This window comes from Oncorhynchus masou, chromosome 32, assembly GCF_036934945.1.
Source record: "Oncorhynchus masou masou isolate Uvic2021 chromosome 32, UVic_Omas_1.1, whole genome shotgun sequence".
In the NCBI taxonomy this organism is placed as follows: domain Eukaryota; kingdom Metazoa; phylum Chordata; class Actinopteri; order Salmoniformes; family Salmonidae; genus Oncorhynchus; species Oncorhynchus masou.
Window position 1 is genome coordinate 11705739 of NC_088243.1, and position 22730 is coordinate 11728468.

The 22730-nt window shown below is 41.0% G+C and overlaps 1 protein-coding gene across 4 annotated transcripts; it reads right to left on the reverse strand.

Annotated features, from left to right (window-relative positions):
* Window positions 1-19: 19 nt before the first annotated feature.
* On the reverse strand, window positions 20-21713 carry LOC135525581 (ensconsin-like). Of its 4 annotated transcripts, XM_064953283.1 has the most exons (17): window positions 21128-21713; window positions 16821-16937; window positions 16085-16159; window positions 14104-14262; window positions 13715-13878; window positions 10352-10454; window positions 9974-10093; window positions 8380-8915; window positions 6399-6532; window positions 5240-6198; window positions 4882-5029; window positions 4095-4251; window positions 3850-3954; window positions 3450-3503; window positions 2938-3143; window positions 1148-1200; window positions 20-860 (listed from the first exon to the last, which is right to left on the reverse strand). In XM_064953283.1, the coding sequence occupies exons 1-17, from the start codon at window positions 21261-21263 to the stop codon at window positions 850-852; spliced, it is 3237 nt and encodes a 1078-aa protein (XP_064809355.1). In that variant the 5' UTR covers window positions 21264-21713; the 3' UTR covers window positions 20-849. The 4 variants fall into 4 exon arrangements, with proteins under 4 accessions (XP_064809355.1, XP_064809354.1, XP_064809357.1 ...); XM_064953282.1 differs by lacking the exon at window positions 20-860 and having other exon boundaries at window positions 871-1200; XM_064953285.1 differs by lacking the exons at window positions 20-860; window positions 9974-10093 and having other exon boundaries at window positions 871-1200; window positions 8380-8891.
* Between the last annotated feature and the right edge of the window lie 1017 nt (window positions 21714-22730).

A 22730-nucleotide genomic window follows, 5' to 3' on the forward strand; every position in this document is an offset into this window, starting at 1 on the left:
CTACTCATACCAGATCACATAGTTTTATCAGTGCATTGCTTTATTTGTCTTTACACTTTAAAAGACAGACTTTTACACTTCAGACTCTTATTTGTTTTCTAAAATGATAGCACAATTTCCAAGTAAGGAACTGCCAAAATCCTTTGGAAGTGGTCCACCCTCAAGTGAGTAAAGTTCTCTAAAATGACAAACTACACAAGTTCCATAGCAGCTTTGAAAAATATTATTAGATTATAGTCAGAAAGTGGCCTTTATTTGAACTCAAAACAAAAGCTTTTGCTCTGAAACTAGCACACCACTATCCTGTTAACGGGAAGGCAAAGTGCTCAAATAGCAGCATAGTTAGGAAAAGCTAAAGCACATGGCTAAAAACATCAGACATGATTGGGAGACATTCAGTGCCAATACAGTTAAAAATGTATAGACAGAATACATATTTTTATTAGTAAATTGTGTATCTTAACGCCCATCATATCAAACTACTAATTTAATCCGTTTAAATCTGCAGCTATGAGGCACGGACCCTCATTTACAGACTAGATAAAACATTGTTCAGAGTTGTTGCAATGACAAACAAGCTCCCCTGTCTAGTGTTGTACATGGTGATGACAAATGCAGCTCGTGACATTTTGAATTAAAGAGAAGTGTGACCAAATGGTGGTAAGCTCCTTCGAGATCAGAAAGTCCTTCAGAGAAATGTTTGTTTCTCATCACATACTCTCTCTAAAAGTGCAGGGCAGGAAAAAGGCTGCAGTTATTCCTTTCTTTGTCAAAAAAAGAAGGAAAAAACGCCACAGCTGTGGAAAGATTCGTGGATGTGCTGCCTCCCCTCTCTGATCTGTACGATACTCAGATAACTTCTAAGGAGTGTGTGATAGAAATGGGTTAATAACATACAATCAGTGGATTCACTTGATTCACATACATATCTTAGACTAAGAGACACGTACAAAGAAATGATTGAGAGACCTTAAATATGTAATCTGCTTCCGGGTTCAAATCACACATTAAATATTGAGAGCCTATAACCTCTTGGCGGTAGAAATCTTGGACTTTTGGGGGGGATCTAGTGTTCACGACTCTAGTGTAATATCTACATAGCATAGAGAGTATAGATGAGCTGACGGAGGATGTGATGAGCTCTCACCTGCCCTCTGATGGGACTGAATCTCCTCCATGCCGGTCAGAGTTAGCAGGGACCTGAATGAACAAATGAGTTAATACATTAATGTTCCATAAGAAAATTTACTTGGTAACATACAATAACATCACTTCACATAACATATCACAGAACATACATCATAAGACATGATCAAACAGACAAATATACTTTGTAGGGGCGGCAGGTAGCCTAGTGCTTAGAGTGTTGGGCCAGTAACCGAAAGGTTGCTGGATCGAATCCCTGAGCTGACAAGGTAAAAATCTGTTGCCCTGCCCCTGAACAAGGCAGTTAACCCACTGTTCCTTGGCCGTTAACTGACTTGCCGAGTTAAATAAATAAGGTTACATTAAAAAAAGAAATATATATATAGGGTTATATTATATACACTGCTCAAAAAAGTAAAGGGAACACTAAAATAACACATCCTAGATCTGAATGAATGAAATATTCTTATTAAATACTTTTTTCTTTACATAGTTGAATGTGCTGACAACAAAATCACACAAAAATAATGGAAATGGAAATCAAATTTATCAACCCATGGAGGTCTGGATTTGGAGTCACACTCAAAATTAAAGTGGAAAACCACACTACAGGCTGATCCAACTTTGATGTAATGTCCTTAAAACAAGTCAAAATGAGGCTCAGTAGTGTGTGTGGCCTCCACGTGCCTGTATGACCTCCCTAGAACACCTGGGCATGCTCCCCATGAGGTGGCGGATGGTCTCCTGAGGGATCTCCTCCCAGACCTGGACTAAAGCATCCGCCAACTCCTGGACAGTCTGTGGTGCAACGTGGCGTTGGTGGATGGAGCGAGACATGATGTCCCAGACGTGCTCAATTGGATTCAGGTCTGGGGAACGGGCGGGCCAGTCCATAGCATCAATGCCTTCCTGTTGCAGGAACTGCTGACACACTCCAGCCACATGAGGTCTAGCATTGTCTTGCATTGGGAGGAACCCAGGGCCAACCGCACCAGCATATGGTCTCACAAGGGGTCTGAGGATCTCATCTCGGTACCTAATGGCAGTCAGGCTACCTCTGGCGAGCACATGGAGGCCTGTGCTGCCCCCCAAAGAAATGCCACCCCACACTATGACTGACCCACCACCAAACCGGTCATGCTGGAGGATGTTGCAGGCAGCAGAACGTTCTCCACGGCGTCTCCAGACTCTGTCACGTCTGTCACATGTGCTCAGTGTGAACCTGCTTTCATCTGTAAAGAGCACAGGGCGCCAGTGGCGAATTTGCCAATCTTGGTGTTCTCTGGCAAATGCCAAACATCCTGCACGGTGTTGGGCTGTTAGCACAAACCCCACCTGTGGACGTCGGGCCCTCATACCACCCTCATGGAGTCTGTTTCTGACCGTTTGAGCAGACACATGCACATTTGTGGCCTGCTGGAGGTAATTTTGCAGGGCTCTGGCAGTGCTCCTCCTGCTACTCCTTGCACAAAGGCAGAGGTAGCGGTCCTGCTGCTGGGTTGTTGCCCTCCTACGACCTCCTCCACGTCTCCTGATGTACTGGCCTGTCTCCTGGTAGCGCCTCCATGCTTTGGACACTACGCTGACAGACACAACAAACCTTCTTGCCACAGCTCTCATTGATGTGCCATCCTTGATGAGCTGCACTACCTGAGCCACTTGTGTGGGTTGTAGACTCCATCTCATGCTACCACTAGAGTGAAAGCACCGCCAGCATTCAAAAGTGACCAAAACATCAGCCAGGAAGCATAGGAACTGAGAAGTGGTCTGTGGTCATGGGAGTGTATATACCTGCGTTCTTTGAAGGCCACGACAGGAACCATGTTGTCTTCCACGCCACTCAGACCTAGATTGGATGGCTTGGTCCCCGTCCCGACCGCTAGGTTGATGACCTCTTCTAAAGTGCCGTTGCCATTCTTCACAGGCTCAGTGTTCTTTTTTGGTTGGGCTTCCTCTGGAGAGGGGTTTCTGTTTGTCTTCCCATTCAGGACAGGCGTCTGCATGAAAACAATCATGTCGATTTTTTTTTTCAAGGCAAGTTCCTGGGGCAGGAAAGTACAGGAAAGTACAAGTGCTTTTTGTTTAGTTTTAAGCTAAAGCCACTACCTTTGAGATGGATTTCTACATGAAAGCAATCACATCATGAAAGCAACTTTAGCAGTTTGGTCAAGGACAAGTTTTTTTTTTAAACGGTGGTAATTAACCTCTTAAGCAAAAAGAAAGTCAACTTCGGTACTTGTGGCAGAAAAGCTGAGTGCTTCAGGGCAATGTACTGTTCCTCTGAACTAGGCTGGTGTACTTACTTTTTTATCTTCAGTTGAGGTCTTCCTAGTCCTCCTCATGATCAACTCCAGTCGCTGAAAACAAAAATAAGTCTGGAAAGTCTTAAAAGCTTTCATTTAGAATTTCATAACACCCTTGTCAAAACTAATTTTTAATAACATAACATTTCCCCCTTATAAAAATAATGTTGTTTTTTTTGTGAAACACACCAACAATTACCCCTAACATCCCCCCCACCCCATGTATTGAAGTTGAGCGCCAATATATAAAGATCCTGGGTGCTCTCTTGTAGTCAATTTTACACTATCTGGATCCCCTAGAATATCCTATGAAGAATTTCAGAATGATAAGAATATGGCACATAACGACCCTGGTGTTTCTCATAACTGCGTAGAGTTCACGTCTTCCCTCCATTGTCACCTTTTTCCTCTCCTGCCGTTGTTCCTCCTCCTTCTGGAAGTGCTTCTCTCTCTGCAGCCTCTGCTGCTCTGCCTTGTCCCTGGCCTGGGCCTCCTCCTCCTCTCTCTGGGACAGGACACAGAGAACCAAAGCCATTACGGAACCAGATGCTACATTATTAACACTGATATAAACTTTATATACCGTACATAAATGGACGAAGTTGAGCTTCTACTAAAATTGTATTAATAGACCAGATCCCTCACCTGTTTCTGGAGGAGAGCAGTTTCCTGTGTGGCCCGGATGGCTCTCTCCTCCTCTGCATGTTTCTGCTCCTCTTCCTCCCTCCTCTCCACTACCAGCCACTGGGCCTCAGCCTCGAGCAGTGCTCGCTCCTCTGCCCTCCTGCGCTCCAGCTCCTCTCTGCCTCTCCAGTGTTGCCACATGACATGACATTACGTAACATGTACATAACAGCACAGCACATCACCATACAAATGAATCTATCCTCTGAACATGTGAAATGCTCCCTTAGACCAGGTTTTCCCAAACTCGGTCCCAGGGTCCCCCTGGGTGCATGTTTTGGTTTTTGCCTTAGCACTACACAGCTGATTCAGATAATCAAAGCTGGCTGATGAGTTGGTTTGAAACAGCTGTGTAATGCTAGGACAAAAACCAAGACATGGAGGGGGCCAGGACCAATTTTTGGAAACCCTGCTTTAGACTACTTCTGAAGGTCAGTCATAATTTTTTTATTCGCAACCAGATTTTTGTCTTTCAGGCAAAAAGATTACTCAGGTTGTTTTTCCTACTGTGAAGATGAATGGGCAATGGCGGCAGGGTAGCCTAGTGGTTAGAGCGTTGGACTAGTAACCGAAAGGTTGCAAGTTTGAATCCCCGAGCTGACAAGGTACAAATCTGTCGTTCTGCCCCTGAACAGGCAGTTAACCCACTGTTCCTAGGCCGTCATTGAAAATAAGAATTTGTTCTTAACTGACTTGCCTAGTAAAATAAAGGTAAAATAAATAAAAAATAAAAATGTTGGGTCCGTACCTCTCTATCTCCTCCCTGCGCAGGCATTCCTCCTTCTCTCTCTTCAGACGGGCCTCTCTTCTCTTCTCAGCCAGAAAACATGAGGCCTCCTCTGGATCCATGGTGCCAGCAGACGGCCCGGTGCAGGAGGGGGCTCCAGGAAGGGGGCCTGAGGAGGTTTACATGTCTTAAGAGTCACTCATAAGAGTCACATTGAACCACATGGGTAGAACTGGACTTCCTGCATTGACTGAACTCAAATGGAATTGACCACAACCCTACACTCTTCATTACAATATCTGAAATGTATCTAGGGAATTCTAGAAATAAATAGTAGTTGATGGTGCAGTACCTTGCATTTTTAGATGCTCACTCTCACCTGTATCGCCCTCAGTTCTAGTTGTGGGGACTGTCTGAGGTTCTGCTGAGCCTACGAATGGCTGGACCTGGTCCCATGCTGCTGCTGAGATGCTGATTGGTTGTGAGTTCCCGGGGGAGAGGGTACGATTGGGGACTGGAGCCCAAGGAGAGATGGTCTGGCTAGGCCGTGAGTTCCCAGGGGAGAGGGTGTGATTGGAGACTGGAGCCCAAGGAGAGATGGTCTGGCTAGGCCGTGAGTTCCCAGGGGAGAGGGTGTGATTGGAGACTGGAGCCCAAGGAGAGATGGTCTGGCTGGGCCGTGAGTTCCCAGGGGAGAGGGTTTGGTTGGAGACTGGAGCCCAAGGAGAGATGGTCTGGCTGGGCCGTGAGTTCCCAGGGGAGAGGGTTTGGTTGGAGACTGGAGCCCAAGGAGAGATGGTCTGGCTGGGCCGTGAGTTCCCAGGGGAGAGGGTTTGGTTGGAGACTGGAGCCCAAGGAGAGATGGTCTGGCTGGGCCGTGAGTTCCCAGGGGAGAGGGTTTGGTTGGAGACTGGAGCCCAAGGAGAGATGGTCTGGCTGGGCCGTGAGTTCCCAGGGGAGAGGGTTTGGTTGGAGACTGGAGCCCAAGGAGAGATGGTCTGGCTGGGCCGTGAGTTCCCAGGGGAGAGGGTATGATTGGAGACTGGAGCCCAAGGAGAGATGGTCTGGCTGGGCCGTGAGTTCCCAGGGGAGAGGGTTTGGTTGGAGACTGGAGCCCAAGGAGAGATGGTCTGGCTGGGCCGTGAGTTCCCAGGGGAGAGGGTTTGGTTGGAGACTGGAGCCCAAGGAGAGATGGTCTGGCTGGGCCGTGAGTTCCCAGGGGAGAGGGTTTGGTTGGAGACTGGAGGACCATCCTCCTCCGGAACAGGGTACAGTTCCAGCCCAACCTGCTGTGATGGAGGCTGTCTGATCACAGGTTTGTGTCTGATCACAGGTTTACTGAAAAAAAGAAGAAGAGGAGAATACTTTTGTTGAGATAAATAAGCAAACAACATCCATTTACTGGAAAGGTTAGACGTATTCCACAAGACGTGTGGTTAAATTATACACAACAATTCTCAACAGAGTGCTCTCACTGCATGATAAGTAGTTTGTGTGACACAACATTCAGACGTAGTAGCAGACAAGCAATCACATACCGTTCTGGAGAGGGCACTGCATCTCTGCTCTGTATGTTTGTGGGTAACACTTTCACAGGAGCATTGGGTATGTGAGGCTGCTGTCTATTCCTCCTGAACGTCCTCTCACTCTCCTTCTGCTGTGCTGCTTTTAACTTCATAATAAATCAACAGACATGTTACGAGACTGTTTTACTGCAGTCTGTTAGCTTCATAATAAATCAACAGATCATTTTACTGTAGTCTGTTAACTTCATAACAAATCAACAGATCATTTTACTGCAGTCTGTTAACTTTCTAACAAATCAACAGATCATTTCACTGCAGTTTGTTAGCTTTCTAAAAAATCAACAGATCATTTTACAGCAGTGATTGAAGTTTATTATTAGTAAACATGCTTCCAGAAAATGGACATTTGTCTGTTATCTTTCAAACGTGTGTCTTCTGTAGATTAGGACAGTTAATATAATCTACCTAACAATACAGCATATATATTATAGAAACATGAGACAGAAGGAATGGAGCCATGTTACAAGCTCATTTTATTGCGGTCATTTTGGGACGGCAGAAAGACATCAAATTAATTTAGGCTTATAACCAATAAATGTTGTATCTTCAAAAATGTATAGAAATGTGTGCCTCTCTGTTAGAGTATGACAATGAATATCGTCCAGTAATCCAGTATAAACGATGAATGAATAGAATAGAAAATGAATGAAAAGAATATAGAGTTTATTGTCTTCCTCCAATTAAATAATTTCCCTCAAGTTCGTGCATTACATGGAGACAAAATAACAACACCATCCCACCAACCCAGACGACCCAGACATTTAACAGTCATAGAGATGAAACTATCTATCTCTATGTTTACAATTCATTTCCAGCAGGTATAACCTGTGATGTTATGTAACCAGTGATGTTATATAACCTGTGATGTAATATTACCTGTGATGTAATTTACCTGTGATGTTATATAACCTGTGATGTAATATAACCTGTGATGTAATATAACCTGTGATGTAATATAACCTGTGATGTTATATAACCTGTGATGTTATATAACCTGTGATGTAATATTACCTGTGATGTAATTTACCTGTGATGTAATATAACCTGTGATGTTATATAACCTGTGATGTAATATAACCTGTGATGTAATATTACCTGTGATGTAATTTACCTGTGATGTAATATAACCTGTGATGTAATATAACCTGTGATGTAATATAACCTGTGATGTAATATAACCTGTGATGTAATATAACCTGTGATGTTATATAACCTGTGATGTAATATAACCTGTGATGTAATATAACCTGTGATGTTATATAACCTGTGATGTAATATAACCTGTGATGTAATATTACCTGTGATGTAATTTACCTGTGATGTAATATAACCTGTGATGTTATATAACCTGTGATGTTATATAACCTGTGATGTAATATAACCTGTGATGTTATATAACCTGTGATGTAATATAACCTGTGATGTTATATAACCTGTGATGTTATATAACCTGTGATGTAATATAACCTGTGATGTAATATTACCTGTGATGTAATTTACCTGTGATGTAATATAACCTGTGATGTTATATAACCTGTGATGTAATTTACCTGTGATGTAATATAACCTGTGATGTAATATAACCTGTGATGTTATATAACCTGTGATGTAATATAACCTGTGATTTAATATAACCTGTGATGTTATATAACCTGTGATGTAATTTACCTGTGCCCTGATGATGGATCAGTTGCTGCTACACTCTTAGAAGAAAAGGTTCTATCCAGAACCTAAAAGGGTACTTTTACTCCCCATAGGAGAACTATTAGAAGAACCCTTTTCGGTTCCAGGTAGAACCCTTTCTACAGAGGGTTCTACATCGAACCCAAAAGGGTTCTGCCTGGAACCAAATAGGGTTCTCCTATGGGGACAGCTGAAGAACCCTTTTGGAACCCTTTTTTCTAAGAGTGTAAAGGCTGGGGGAGGTGGCTACCTGGTAGTTTGCCCAGATGATAGACCGGTAGTCTGCCTGGAGGTCTGATTGTGCCTGGTGGTGGTCAGGTGTGCCAGAGCGGTAGTCTGCCTGGAGGCCTGCCCGCACCCGGTGGTGGTCAGGTGTGCCAGAGCGGTAGTCTGCCTGGAGGCCTGCCCGCACCCGGTGGTGGTCAGGTGTGCCAGAGCGGTAGTCTGCCTGGAGGCCTGCCCGCACCCGGTGGTGGTCAGGTGTGCCAGAGCGGTAGTCTGCTTGGAGGCCTGCCCGCACCCGGTGGTGGTCAGGTGTGCCAGAGCGGTAGTCTGCCTGGAGGCCTGCCCGCACCCGGTGGTGGTCAGGTGTGCCAGAGCGGTAGTCTGCCTGGAGGCCTGCCCGCACCCGGTGGTGGTCAGGTGTGCCAGAGCGGTAGTCTGCCTGGAGGCCTGCCCGCACCCGGTGGTGGTCAGGTGTACCAGAGCGGTGTGGTGATTTATGACAGTTGGTGGCAGTGGCAGGTATGGAGTGGCATGAAGCTGAACGGGGACAAACATGGACAACTGAACCAGATGGTTTCATTGTTTTGGAGCAATGGGGTGACGGTTAGCAAGGGATACAGTGAAAGAATGTGAGTGTGCCCAACAATGGTTGAAAAAAGGAGAGGAAAGGAAGCAGAGAGTCATTAAATAAGTAATTAAGTAAGCATTGTCCAAATCCATATTGGAACGTAAATTCCCCTAAAATCTATTAATTTAACCAAATACACTTTATTGATGCTATGTCCTTTTTCTTGGATTGAGATCTGGTCTTCTACATCTGCATTGCCTGCTGTTTGGGGTTTCTGTACAGCACTTTGAGATATCAGCTGATGTAAGAAGGGCTTTATAAATACATCTGATTTGATTTGGTCTTTATACATGTGGGGCGGCATGGTAGCCTAGCAGAGTGTTGGACTAGTAACCGAAAGGTTGCAAGTTCAAATCCCGAGCTGACAAGGTACAAATCTGTCATTCTGCCCCTGAACAGGCAGCTCCTAGGCCAGGAACCACTGTTCCTAGGCCAGCATTGAAAATAAGAATTTGTTCTTAACTGACTATACCAAACATTAGAAACACCTTCCTAATATTGAGTTGCACCCCCTTTAAGCCCTCAGAACAGCCTCAATATGTCGGGCCTTGGACTCTACATGGTGTTGAAAGCGTCCAACATGTTGACTCCAAAGCTTCCCACAGTTGTGTCAAGTTGGCTGGATGTCTATTGGGTGGTACAACATTCTGGATACAGACGGGAAACTGTTGAGCGTAGAAAACCCAGCAGTGTTGCAGTTCTTGACACAAACCGCCTGGCATCTACTACCATACCCTGTTCAAAGGCACTTAAATCTTTTGTCTTTCCCATTCACCGTCTAAATGACACACACACACAATCCATGTCTCAATTGTCTCAAGGCTTAAAAAATCCTTATTTAACCTGTCTCGTCCCTTTCATCTACACTTATTTGAAGTGGATTCAACAAGTGACATCAATAAGGGTCAGTCTATGTCATGGAAAGAGCAGGTGTTCCTAATATTTTGAACACTCAATGTATAACTGTTATTCTACAGGCTTTTGGAAGTACCTTCCTCCTCTCTTGACTGACAACTATGACTCCTTCTCCTGGCTAGGTAGGAGCATGTAGGGGTTAGGAGGCGACAGACCAGAGCCCTCTCCCAGGCAGTCAGGGGAGAGCTGCGAGGAACTACAGCAGAGCCAAGCACAGTGGAGAAAAGGACAGAGAAAAAATAGCATAGAAAATACAAGACAGAGACAGACAATTACAAGTAAGAAAGGGTATGAAATCGGACGAAAGTTAAGGTCTCAAGATGTTACAGGGTGAAAGAATAAAGCTCGGTAGCTGAAGGGTTAAGAAGATGAAGCAAAGTCAAACAGACACTCAAAAGTAGTGCACCAAATAGGAAATAGGGCACCATTTGAAACATCTTCTTTACTCATTTACCGCTCTTGTTGTTGGTCTTCCTTCCTCGGGAGCCCTGGCTCAGTCTCTGTTTGGCCCTCTGGCACTTCTCTAAGGTCTTCTTCACCACAGACTCATAGCGCTCCTTCAGACAACAACAAACCTCATTGTCAGTGATACAGTAGTCTCTTCTCACATCCACTGTATGAGTTTGGCGAGCAAGACACGCTATTCAGTAACTTGGTCCAAGATCCATTACATCATATTGAGCTTTACAACCGTTTAGCTTCAGATAGAAACACAAAACGTTGAAAACTGTATCTGTTTTGTGGATTATTTCCTGGGTAATAATTACATTTATATGGCAGTTATAGACGTTGCTGATATGTTGTGAATCTGTGTTACAGGAAATAACTGTTTACCTATTTCTTTACCTGGTAACTAAATATTTATTTTCCTATTGGCCAATTCTTTAATTGTGTGGGGTTAAGCTTTATTGATACAGGAAGTAACAGACAGCAGTCATGGGCATTCCGGCTCTTTTCAGTGAGCCGGCCCGTTCGGCTCAGCTCACCAAAAAGAGCCGTCTCTTTTGGCTCCCAAACGGCTCTTAAAAAAAATATATGTTTTGTATTTTTTCAAGTCAAACAGTTTGCGATAATTTGACTATGATTGGTGTTAAAACAATTCTAATTAAATTATTAATTTAAATCTCTACTCTACCTTAACCACAATGTATTTAAAAATGCATTGGTTTGTTATAAAAAAGAATGCTATTAAACATTTGCATTTAAAGTATAACTTTTTAATGTATATAAACTGTCAGGATTTGGCCAGGGTTGTTCCGGGTTTTGGTCAGTAGATGTCCCCATTGTGCTTTTTGTCCCTATGTTTTTCCCTTGATCCCCATTATTATTTGCACCTGTGTCTCGTTTCCCCTGATTGTATTTAAACCCTTTGTTTCCCTCAGTTCTGTGCTCTGTGTTTGTATGTTAGCACCCTGCCCTAGTGTTCTGTGTGCTCTTGTCGATTCCGGGTGAAGTTCTTGTGGTATTCTGTTTTTTGTTTTTGTTTATTTTTGGTGAGTTTCTTTTGAGGTCTTTTTGTGTTTTTCCTACCACCTTTTGGATTTGCCTTTTTTTGTATTTTAGGATTTTTTCTTTATTAAATACACCGTCTTAAGTACTGCTGTGTCTGCCTCATCTTCTGGGTTCTGCTGTCTATTCGTGGCTCAGTTGGTTAAGTGACTGTTTCTCACTCCGGAGACCCAGGTTCGAAACCGGGTCCTGACATAAACAAAGTGCATATAAATCTAAACATTCAAAACGAATACAATCGGAACATCATAATAGAATATTGCACCATATCAAAGACAAATAAATTAGGTGCAAAACTTTAGCATCCCACTTAAAACATTAAACTGGTCCCTCTTTTCTCATTCTTCTTTATTGCCATGTTATAACCAGCAGCACACCGCATTGCTGACCATATTTAGCTTTTATGAGAGATTTGCGTTCAGAAATACAAGCTGCCTCACTTTCAAGGGGCTGATGCGGTTTCTTCTCTCAGTAATTATTTGTCCCGTTTTCGAGAAGACCCTCTCAGAGGGAACGGATGTGGCCACTATGCAGAGTCTCCCTGTCATGACTTTAGTAATCTGTGGGTAGACAGAGGCCTTGTTCTTCCACCAGCTCAGAGGATCTGCAGAGGAGGGGCTCCTCCAAACAGGATCGGACCTCCACCATGGCATCTGCTGAGGGATTCCTTCGTGCTGCATTCCCAGTTGCTCATTGACAAACAGCATCTAAAACAGCAGACTGAGTTTGTGGCATTTCCTCTGGTGCTTCTGCTCCATCTGATCCCTCTTCTTCCTGCTGAGGTTATTCTTTGAAGAGCCTCATCAATCGCTCTGGCATCACTGAAGGCTAACTTCTTAAACCTGGGGTCAAGTTCAGCGGTTTCTGTGATTATATTCCAATCTGTGGAACTTTCTGCCCATTGATGAACATAGTGTGTCCATCAACTCTGTCACATGTCCTGTGGCTACATTTGCTTCTCTCTGGCGGCGGGCTGTGATTCTCTGTAGACCCTTACACAGGAGTATACTTTTTGAGGTTGTCGCATAGCTTAAAAGAGAGAACAGTAACTTATTAGTTTAGGTTAATGTTTTGTCTACTGATACTACATTCTCATCTACTGCTCATATACATATAAAATACTGGATTAAATAATGATGTAGTAATAACTGCTTACTGTACCTCTCTCCACTAATCGACCTGCTCAAAGGGTTCCAGGACTCCGCACACCTCCTCCTTCCATTCCTCCTGGGTCAGAGCATCAACAGGTGCATTGGTAGGGTAGAGATCCTTTGACTCAAGAAACCGCTTCAACATATAAAATGCTGAATTCCACCTTGTAGTTCAGTCCGGAAATCGGTGACAATCCTTTTAGCCAATGCAATATCAATTTGGCCTTGTTTTGCTACAGACATAGTCTTTGGCATAAACTGGTCCATAGAAGACTGCATTGCTGTGGGTCCCGGAGTAGGCCTACTTGACTGAGTGGATACGAGATGCTGGCTCCACCACTATCACTAGCAGGCCCACTAGTTTCTCCGCTACAGATAGCTTCACAGTTGGGTGCACAGTTCGCATATGCCGGTGTAGGTTGTGTGTAGAACCAGCTTTATATGAGATTTTGTTTTGGAAAATTCTACACTGTGCTCTAACATTGTCTACATTATTAAAATGCATCTAAATGCTGCTGTGCTTCCGACTAATTTTTCAGATGTTGTTTTCACAGCTGTCCTCTCTCCTCGCCTGCTAAGTGTGTGACTGTGAGTGAGTTGGCTCCGCCCTCCCTCATGCATCTTTGGTTCATTGGTTGACACTGCGTGTCTGATTGACAGGAACAACAGGTGAGGCTGTTAGTCTGAGAAGACAGTCAGAACTAATGTGTGTGCGCTTGAGCATTTAGGCCTATATTATTATTATTTTTCATTCTTTGAATTAGTTAATTCTATTCATTTAAATCTTTTGATTATTCTTATCTTTATTTTTTATTTATTTTTATAAATAGATTAGTCTCTTCTGATATGCGAGCCGGCTCCCAACATTCACTTACAAGAGCCGGCTCTAACTCGTTCGCGAACAACCCATCACTAACAGACAGTTCTAGTTCCGGTTGCTGAGGATGTTCAATGTAGCTTGTTCAATAAAGCTGTTAAATAGTTATCCGCCTCCATCCAGTCCTTGCTCCAACAGAAACCATCCATCCACCTGTACTAACGACCCTCAACTTAAACCAGTGCATTTTATTTTCTGTAAAGCAACACTGATGCCCACAATAGACACCTAATCAGAAGTAACTACTGCTCCATCTGACCCCTGAGGCACAACAACTCACTGTCTCCTCCTTCATCCTCTGCCTCCTCTTCTCCTCCACGGCAGTACGCCTCCTCTCCTCCTTCTCTCTCTGCTCCTGCAGCCTCCTCTTCCTCTCCTCTAGGTGCTGTTCATGGAGACGCCTGGCCCGCTCCTCTCGAGCCAACCGGCCCAGCTCTCTGGACACTACATAAACATTTAGTGGAGTTTAGTTTAGTTGATTTATTTAACTAAATCATCAGTCAGTGGTTCTCAACCTCCTTTGGTTACAGAGCCCTAAATCACTTTTTTTTGTATCATTATGCCTATGTTCTTATGAGTCTTCCGAATTACCACCTGGGTATAGGCCAGGTACCCCCAAGGGGTACCTCAGGTTGAGGTCCACCATCATCATGGGTGGTGGCTACATACCAAGCTGTTTCTTAAGCTCCTCCCTCCGCTCAAGAGCTGTCCTTCGCTTCTCCTCCTTCTCTCTCTGCTCCTGTAGCCTCCTCTTCCTCACCTCCAGCTGCTGCTCATAAAGACGCCTGGCCCGCTCCTCTCGAGCCAACCAGCCCAGCTCTCTGGACACTGCAAAACACATTGTGGGACTTACTAGCCACCAAAATACTACCCTGGTACCAGATCTTTGTGCTGTGTAGATCACTACTACTAAACTAATTTATGGGAGCTGGCGAGAAGAAGGCAGCACAAATAGATCTGGGACCAGACTAGGAAAATACCTCAGAGGAATGATCTGGGACCAGGCTAGGAAAATACCTAAAATGCATGATCTGGGACCAGGCTAGGAAAATACTTGAGAGAAATGATCTGGCACCAAGCTAGGAAAATACCTGAAAGGAATGATCTGGGACCAGGCTAGGAAAATACCTGAGAGGAATGATCTAGGACCAGGCTAGGAAAATACCTGAGAGGAATGATCTGGGACCAGGCTAGGAAAATACCTGAGAGGAATGATCTAGGACCAGGCTAGGAAAATACCTGAGAGGAATGATCTAGGACCAGGCTAGGAAAATACCTGAAAGGAATGATCTGGGACCAGGCTAGGAAAATACCTGAAAGGAATGATCTGGGACCAGGCTAGGAAAATACCTGAGAAGAATGATCTAGGACCAGGCTAGGAAAATACCTGAGAGGAATGATCTAGGACCAGGCTAGGAAAATACCTGAAAGGAATGATCTGGGACCAGGCTAGGAAAATACCTGAGAGGAATGATCTAGGACCAGGCTAGGAAAATACCTGAGGAATGATCTAGGAAAATACCTGAAAGGAATGATCTAGGACCAGGCTAGGAAAATACCTGAGAGGAATGATCTAGGACCAGGCTAGGAAAATACCTGAAAGGAATGATCTGGGACCAGGCTAGGAAAATACCTGAAAGGAATGATCTGGGACCAGGCTAGGAAAATACCTGAGAAGAATGATCTAGGACCAGGCTAGGAAAATACCTGAGAGGAATGATCTAGGACCAGGCTAGGAAAATACCTGAAAGGAATGATCTGGGACCAGGCTAGGAAAATACCTGAGAGGAATGATCTAGGACCAGGCTAGGAAAATACCTGAGGAATGATCTAGGAAAATACCTGAAAGGAATGATCTAGGACCAGGCTAGGAAAATACCTGAGAGGAATGATCTAGGACCAGGCTAGGAAAATACCTGAAAGGAATGATCTGGGACCAGGCTAGGGAAATACCTGAGAGGAAAGATCTAGGACCAGGCTAGGAAAATACCTGAGAGGAATGATCTAGGAAAATACCTGAGAGGAATGATCTAGGACCAGGCTAGGAAAATACCTGAAAGGAATGATCTGGGACCAGGCTAGGAAAATACCTGAGAGGAATGATCTAGGACCAGGCTAGGAAAATACCTGAAAGGAATGATCTGGGACCAGGCTAGGAAAATACCTGAGAGGTATGATCTGGGACCAGGCTAGGAAAATACCTGAGAGGAATGATCTAGGACCAGGCTAGGAAAATACCTGAAAGGAATGATCTGGGACCAGGCTAGGAAAATACCTGAGAGGAATGATCTAGGACCAGGCTAGGAAAATACCTGAAAGGAATGATCTGGGACCAGGCTAGGAAAATACCTGAGAGGAATGATCTAGGACCAGGCTAGGAAAATACCTGAGGAATGATCTAGGAAAATACCTGAAAGGAATGATCTAGGACCAGGCTAGGAAAATACCTGAGAGGAATGATCTAGGACCAGGCTAGGAAAATACCTGAAAGGAATGATCTGGGACCAGGCTAGGAAAATACCTGAGAGGAATGATCTGGGACCAGGCTAGGAAAATACCTGAGAGGAATGACTAAAATAAGTGACTGACAATTGAGTGGTCTCATAGGTGTATTACATGTACAGTCGTCATCATGTGTGGCTATACATACCAAGCTGATTCTCATGCTCCTCCCTCCGCTCCTTCGCTAGTCTCAGCCTGTCATCAACCTTCAGCGCCAGTGGCCCTGGAATATTAGAAAAGATGTGACATTCACTCTACGTCACTGTGCATAGAGTATGGGTTGGTGACATCAGTGATCAACATCAGTAATGATGATGGGATTTAAGATGGGTTGACTGTAGCTAGCTGCTCCATAAATGCAATTTTATTTTTAAAGACAGAATAACAGTAGGCTAACAATTGAGGGACATTTTTTTACGTTTCAATAAAGAGATAAGACAATAAATAACATTGGAAAGGTTTGTATGAAGATGCAATGACAGCTTATACTCATTGTCCTACAATAACAGCATGAAATTCATGTTTTGATAACAGTGGTGAGTTTCAGAGGAAGAGAACTCATGACGACTGACCCACAAAGAACAAGCAGTACCCCAGGCACAGAGGGAGCGAGATAGAGATAGAGAAACACTCTAAGAAAAAAAGGTGCTATCTCGAACCTAAAAGGGTTCTTCAGCTGTCCCCATAGGAGAAAGCATTGAAGAACCCTTTATGGTTCCAGGTAGAACCCTTTTGGGTTCCATCTAGAATCCTTTCCACAGAGGGTTCTACATGGAACCCAAAAGGGTTCAACCTGGAACCCCTATGGAACAATTTTTTTCTAAGAGTGTAGAGAGGGAGAGGGAGAGAGAGAGAGAGAGAGAGAGAGAGAGAGAGAGGAAGACCTGCTGCGTGACTGGTTGTGTTGTTACTGATCACAGCTGATTTGATGGAGGCAGGGACACAGATGACTGCTCTCCTCTTCTCTGAATTATTGGACTTTGTGTCTTCATTGCCTTTTTCTGATACCAAAGAAAGAATAAAAGAGAACATCATGTTCAGGCCTCTCTGACATTCAGCTGACTTAAAATGAATTATTTAGTCAGGATCATTATGAGTTGGTTTTCCAGTTCATAACAGGTTTCACATTATAACATCATCATTATGGTTTATACCTGCTAGCAAAGTCCGAGACACTACCTTAGAAAAAGATGTCTTAGAATCTTAGTATATAGATGTTTAATTCCAGTTTCGAGAAAATTGCACTGGTTGTACTTAATACAGGCCTTAAACCATGACAGGTTTTAGCTGTTAATAAAAGAGTGGCAGGTAGCCTAGCGGTTAGAGCGTTGGGCCAGTTGTGCTCGTTCGAATCCCTGAGCCGACAAGGTGAAAAAAATCTATGGATGTGCCCTTGAGCAAGGCACTTAACCTTAATTGCTCCAGGGTTGCTATTGATAATGGCTGACCCTGGCCGTGACCCCACTCTTTGAGGGTGTCTAAGGGGGAGTTGGGATATGCAACAACAACAAAAAACATTTCCATTTCACAAGTGTATAATACACATTAGTACATGTGTGAAACAGGACAAATATAAGCACACACCAAATTATGATTTGATTATTATGTGCCTGTTTCTGTTGTGCCTTGCAGGGATAAACAAATGCCATCGCCTGACCTCATGGAGATTTAACAAACAAATAAAGACTGAAGAGGATAAGAACAAAGACATGCTTCACAAGAGGGTGATGAATAGTGATATTTGGTAAAAGGAGTATTTACGATAACAGACTGGTGATAAGTAGTATGCGCCTCCTCAACATGTTGGTGCAAGAGTCGTACATAAGAAAGTATCTTTCTTGTTCATGAGAGAGACACACAAAAATGATCTTCCTTGACACTCTATGGTATAATAATGGATATTATAATAATGGGTGTTATAATAATGGATATTATAATAATGGGTGTTAGAATAATGGGTAGTGTAATAATGTGTGTTATAATAATGGATAGTATAATAATGCGTGTTATAATAATGGATAGTATAATAATGGATAGTATAATAATGTATAGTATAATAATGTGTGTTATAATAATGGATAGTATAATAATGGGTGTTATAATAATGGATAGTATAATAATGGATAGTATACTAATGTATAGTATAATAATGTGTGTTATAATAATGGATAGTATAATAATGGGTGTTATAATAATGGATAGTATAATAATGGATAGTATAATAATGGATAGTATAATAATGTGTATTATAATAATGGATAGTATAATAATGGATAGTATAATAATGTGTATTATAATAATGGATAGTATAATAATGGGTGTTATAATAATGGATAGTATAATAATGGATAGTATAATAATGGATAGTATAATAATGTGTGTTATAATAATGGATAGTATAATAATGGATAGTATAATAATGTGTGTTATAATAATGGATAGTATAATAATGGATAGTATAATAATGGATAGTATAATAATGGATAGTATAATAATGGATAGTATAATAATGGATAGTATAATAATGTGTGTTATAATAATGGATAGTATAATAATGGGTGTTATAATAATGGATAGTATAATAATGTGTGTTATAATAATGGAGACTATAATAATGGATAGTATAATAATGGATAGTATAATAATGGATAGTATAATAATGGGTGTTATAATAATGGATAGTATAATAATGTGTGTTATAATAATGGATAGTATAATAATGGATAGTATAATAATGGATAGTATAATAATGGGTGTTATAATAATGGATAGTATAATAATGGATAGTATAATAATGTGTGTTATAATAATGGATAGTATAATAATGGATAGTATAATAATGGATAGTATAATAATGGGTGTTATAATAATGGATAGTATAATAATGTGTGTTATAATAATGGATAGTATAATAATGTGTGTTATAATAATGGATAGTATAATAATGTGTGTTATAATAATGGATAGTATAATAATGTGTGTTATAATAATGGATAGTATAATAATGGATAGTATAATAATGGGTGTTATAATAATGGATAGTATAATAATGGGTGTTATAATAATGGATAGTATAATAATGTGTGTTATAATAATGGATAGTATAATAATGTGTGTTATAATAATGGATAGTATAATAATGTGTGTTATAATAATGGATAGTATAATAATGTGTGTTATAATAATGGATAGTATAATAATGGATAGTATAATAATGGGTGTTATAATAATGGGTGTTATAATAATGGATAGTATAATAATGTGTGTTATAATAATGGATAGTATAATAATGGATAGTATAATAATGGATAGTATAATAATGGGTGTTATAATAATGGATAGTATAATAATGGATAGTATAATAATGGATAGTATAATAATGGATAGTATAATAATGGATAGTATAATAATGGATAGTATAATAATGGATAGTATAAAATGTGTGTTATAATAATGGATAGTATAATAATGTGTGTTATAATAATGGATAGTATAATAATGTGTGTTATAATAATGGATAGTATAATAATGGATAGCATAATAATGGGTGTTATAATAATGGATAGTATAATAATGGGTGTTATAATAATGGATAGTATAATAATGGATAGTATAATAATGGATAGTATACTAATGGAGAGTATAATAATGGATAGTATAATAATGGATAGTATAATAATGTGTGTTATAATAATGGATAGTATAATAATGGATAGTATAATAATGGATAGTATAATAATGGATAGTATAATAATGGATAGTATAATAATGGATAGTATAATAATGTGTGTTATAATAATGGATAGTATAATAATGTGTGTTATAATAATGGATAGTATAATAATGGATAGTATAATAATGGGTGTTATAATAATGGATAGTATAATAATGGATAGTATAATAATGTGTGTTATAATAATGGATAGTATAATAATGTGTGTTATAATAATGGATAGTATAATAATGGATAGTATAATAATGGATAGTATAATAATGGGTGTTATAATAATGGATAGAATAATAATGTGTGTTATAATAATGGATAGTATAATAATGTGTGTTATAATAATGGATAGTATAATAATGGGTGTTATAATAATGGATAGTATAATAATGTGTGTTATAATAATGGAGACTATAATAATGGGTGTTATAATAATGGATAGTATAATAATGGATAGTATAATAATGTGTGTTATAATAATGGATAGTATAATAATGTGTGTTATAATAATGGATAGTATAATAATGGATAGTATAATAATGGGTGTTATAATAATGGATAGTATAATAATGTGTGTTATAATAATGGCTAGTATAATAATGGCTAGTATAATAATGTGTGTTATAATAATGGATAGTATAATAATGGAGAGTATAATAATGGATAGTATAATAATGGATAGTATAATAATGGATAGTATAACAATGTGTGTTATAATAATGGATAGTATAATAATGGGTGTTATAATAATGGATAGTATAATAATGTGTGTTATAATAATGGATAGTATAATAATGTGTGTTATAATAATGGATAGTATAATAATGTGTGTTATAATAATGGATAGTATAATAATGGATAGTATAATAATGGATAGTATAATAATGTGTGTTATAATAATGGATAGTATAATAATGGATAGTATAATAATGTGTGTTATAATAATGGATAGTATAATAATGTGTGTTATAATAATGGATAGTATAATAATGTGTGTTATAATAATGGATAGTATAATAATGGATAGTATAATAATGGATAGTATAATAATGGATAGTATAATAATGGATAGTATAACAATGTGTGTTATAATAATGGATAGTATAATAATGGATAGTATAATAATGGATAGTATAATAATGGATAGTATAATAATCATGTCAGGAATAAATTCTACATAATACATCTAAAATAAGATAATTACTTTATTATGTGGCCTTCATACATGATGGAACATCTCCTCAATGATGATAAACTGGAAGAGACTGATTCTGCTTCAGACAGCCTGTCTTGTATATAAACACAGTTAACGGCAAAGCAAAGCTATAATACCAACCTTATGTCAATGACCTCCATGTCATTCTATAAACACAGTGAACACCCCACAGTGAAACTATCATCCTCACCATCACCCTGTACCCCCCCTACAGTAAAACAAAACAGCCATATCAACGCAACAGTACCCACCTCTCCGTCTCCCGGCTCTGGTCTCCTTTTTCTGCTTGTCTAGAGTATCTCTGGTAGAAAGACCCTTTCTGTCTTCTTGGGGTGCTGTCTTCTTGCTGGGGGTCTCCCTGTGTTCCCTCTTCTGTATCACAGCCATGTTACTGATAGGCACTTAGCAGGGAACACCACAACTCTGCCGCACAACACAGACTCTCCTCTTCCTCCTCCTCTTCCTCTCCTCCTTTTATAGTTCTATTTCAAAATGCCTGTACTGTTCTGTGTGTCCTCCTGCTCCCCTGTGCTCACTGTGCAGCTGACCGACTGCCTCTTGCTCATCTTCGAAATTCAAACAAATAGAAGAGAAAAAGGGAGGAAAAAGCCATATGGGGTAAATGGATAAAACCAGCTGACTTGCTGCAGTTCTGGGCTGGTTAGATCCTCCATCCAGATTCAGTGCTGTGGAAAACACTGATATGCATAATCCAAAATAACACACTGAGTTAAATCTTTGGGAATATAAAACACATTTATCTCTCCCAGTTCCTATCAGGATCCTTTATGAACTAGATTAGAGTCATGGATGCTCTACAGCATGGTGAGAAGCTCTATCCTCTCTCTCTCTCTCTCTCTCTCTCTCTCTGTGTGGCTCGTTGCTCTACTGAAACGGTTACTTCCCTTTTAAATGTCTCTCACAGCTCACAGACCCTGGAGTGCTGCTCTGCTCTCTTTAGCTACTGAGTGGCACGTACTGCAGTTGTGTCACTTTAATTCAACCCACCCACCACCACACTACACACTGCTGAATGCAAGCAGCCAGTCTGAGTCCCAAATGGCACCCAATTCCCTATGTAGTGCACTACTTTTGGCCAGGACCTATAGGACTCTGATCAACACTAGTGTGTGCACTATACAGGGAATAGGGTGCCTTTTGGGACTGAACCAGAGCCAGCTAAATGGATAAGAAATATTCAGTGCAGGAGAATTGGGGGACAGAGTGAAAGAGGGAGGCAAAGACAGTCACTGGCAGTCAAATTAATCTGTCTGGCCTTGTTCTGTGAATGGTTGCTGGGACAACAGTGGTGCACCACTGTACTGTATGCCTTCGTGGCATCCTATTCCCTATACAGTACACTGTAGGTCTCTGGGCTCACCCGTAAGGCTCTGGTCAAAAGTAGTGTATAAGATAGGTAATAGGGTGCCATTTTGGGACGTAGCCTATACAACAGAATGACATGATGGAGAGTAACTCACCCTGTCTTCGGTATGAATCTGACACAAGGGATGGAGGGATATTTATACCCTGCAATCCCACAATGCTTCACTTTAATCTGGGTGAGTCACCGACATCCTCAGCCACTAGATGGAGGTCTTTCCTTATTGGCTTGTGATGGGCTAGCCTCAAACCCAGCAATTCTAGAGAAGAATAGTGAGTGTGATGACTGGCAGCCAGTGAGTCAGCCTCTAGGACAGTAGCTTAGCATTTAGCCTCTAGGACAGTAGCTTAGTATTCAGCCTCTAGGACAGTAGCTTAGCATTTAGCCTCTAGGAAAGTAGCTTAGCATTTAGCCTCTAGGACAGTATCTTAGTGTTCAGCCTCTATGACAGTAGCTTAGCATTTAGCCTC

What these genes read in the sequence shown, in the direction of transcription:
- LOC135525581 (XM_064953282.1), bottom strand. Translation starts at nt 21,263, where the DNA reads ATGGCTGTGATACAGAAGAGGGAACACAGGGAGACCCCCAGCAAGAAG. An exon ending in TCAGTCAAGAGAGGAGGAAG is followed by an intron (nt 8,916 to 9,973) that starts GTACTTCCAAAA and finishes CATCTGGTTCAG; the next exon opens with TTGTCCATGTTTGTCCCCGT. An exon ending in TAGAACTGAGGGCGATACAG is followed by an intron (nt 5,030 to 5,239) that starts GTGAGAGTGAGC and finishes AAACCTCCTCAG; the next exon opens with GCCCCCTTCCTGGAGCCCCC.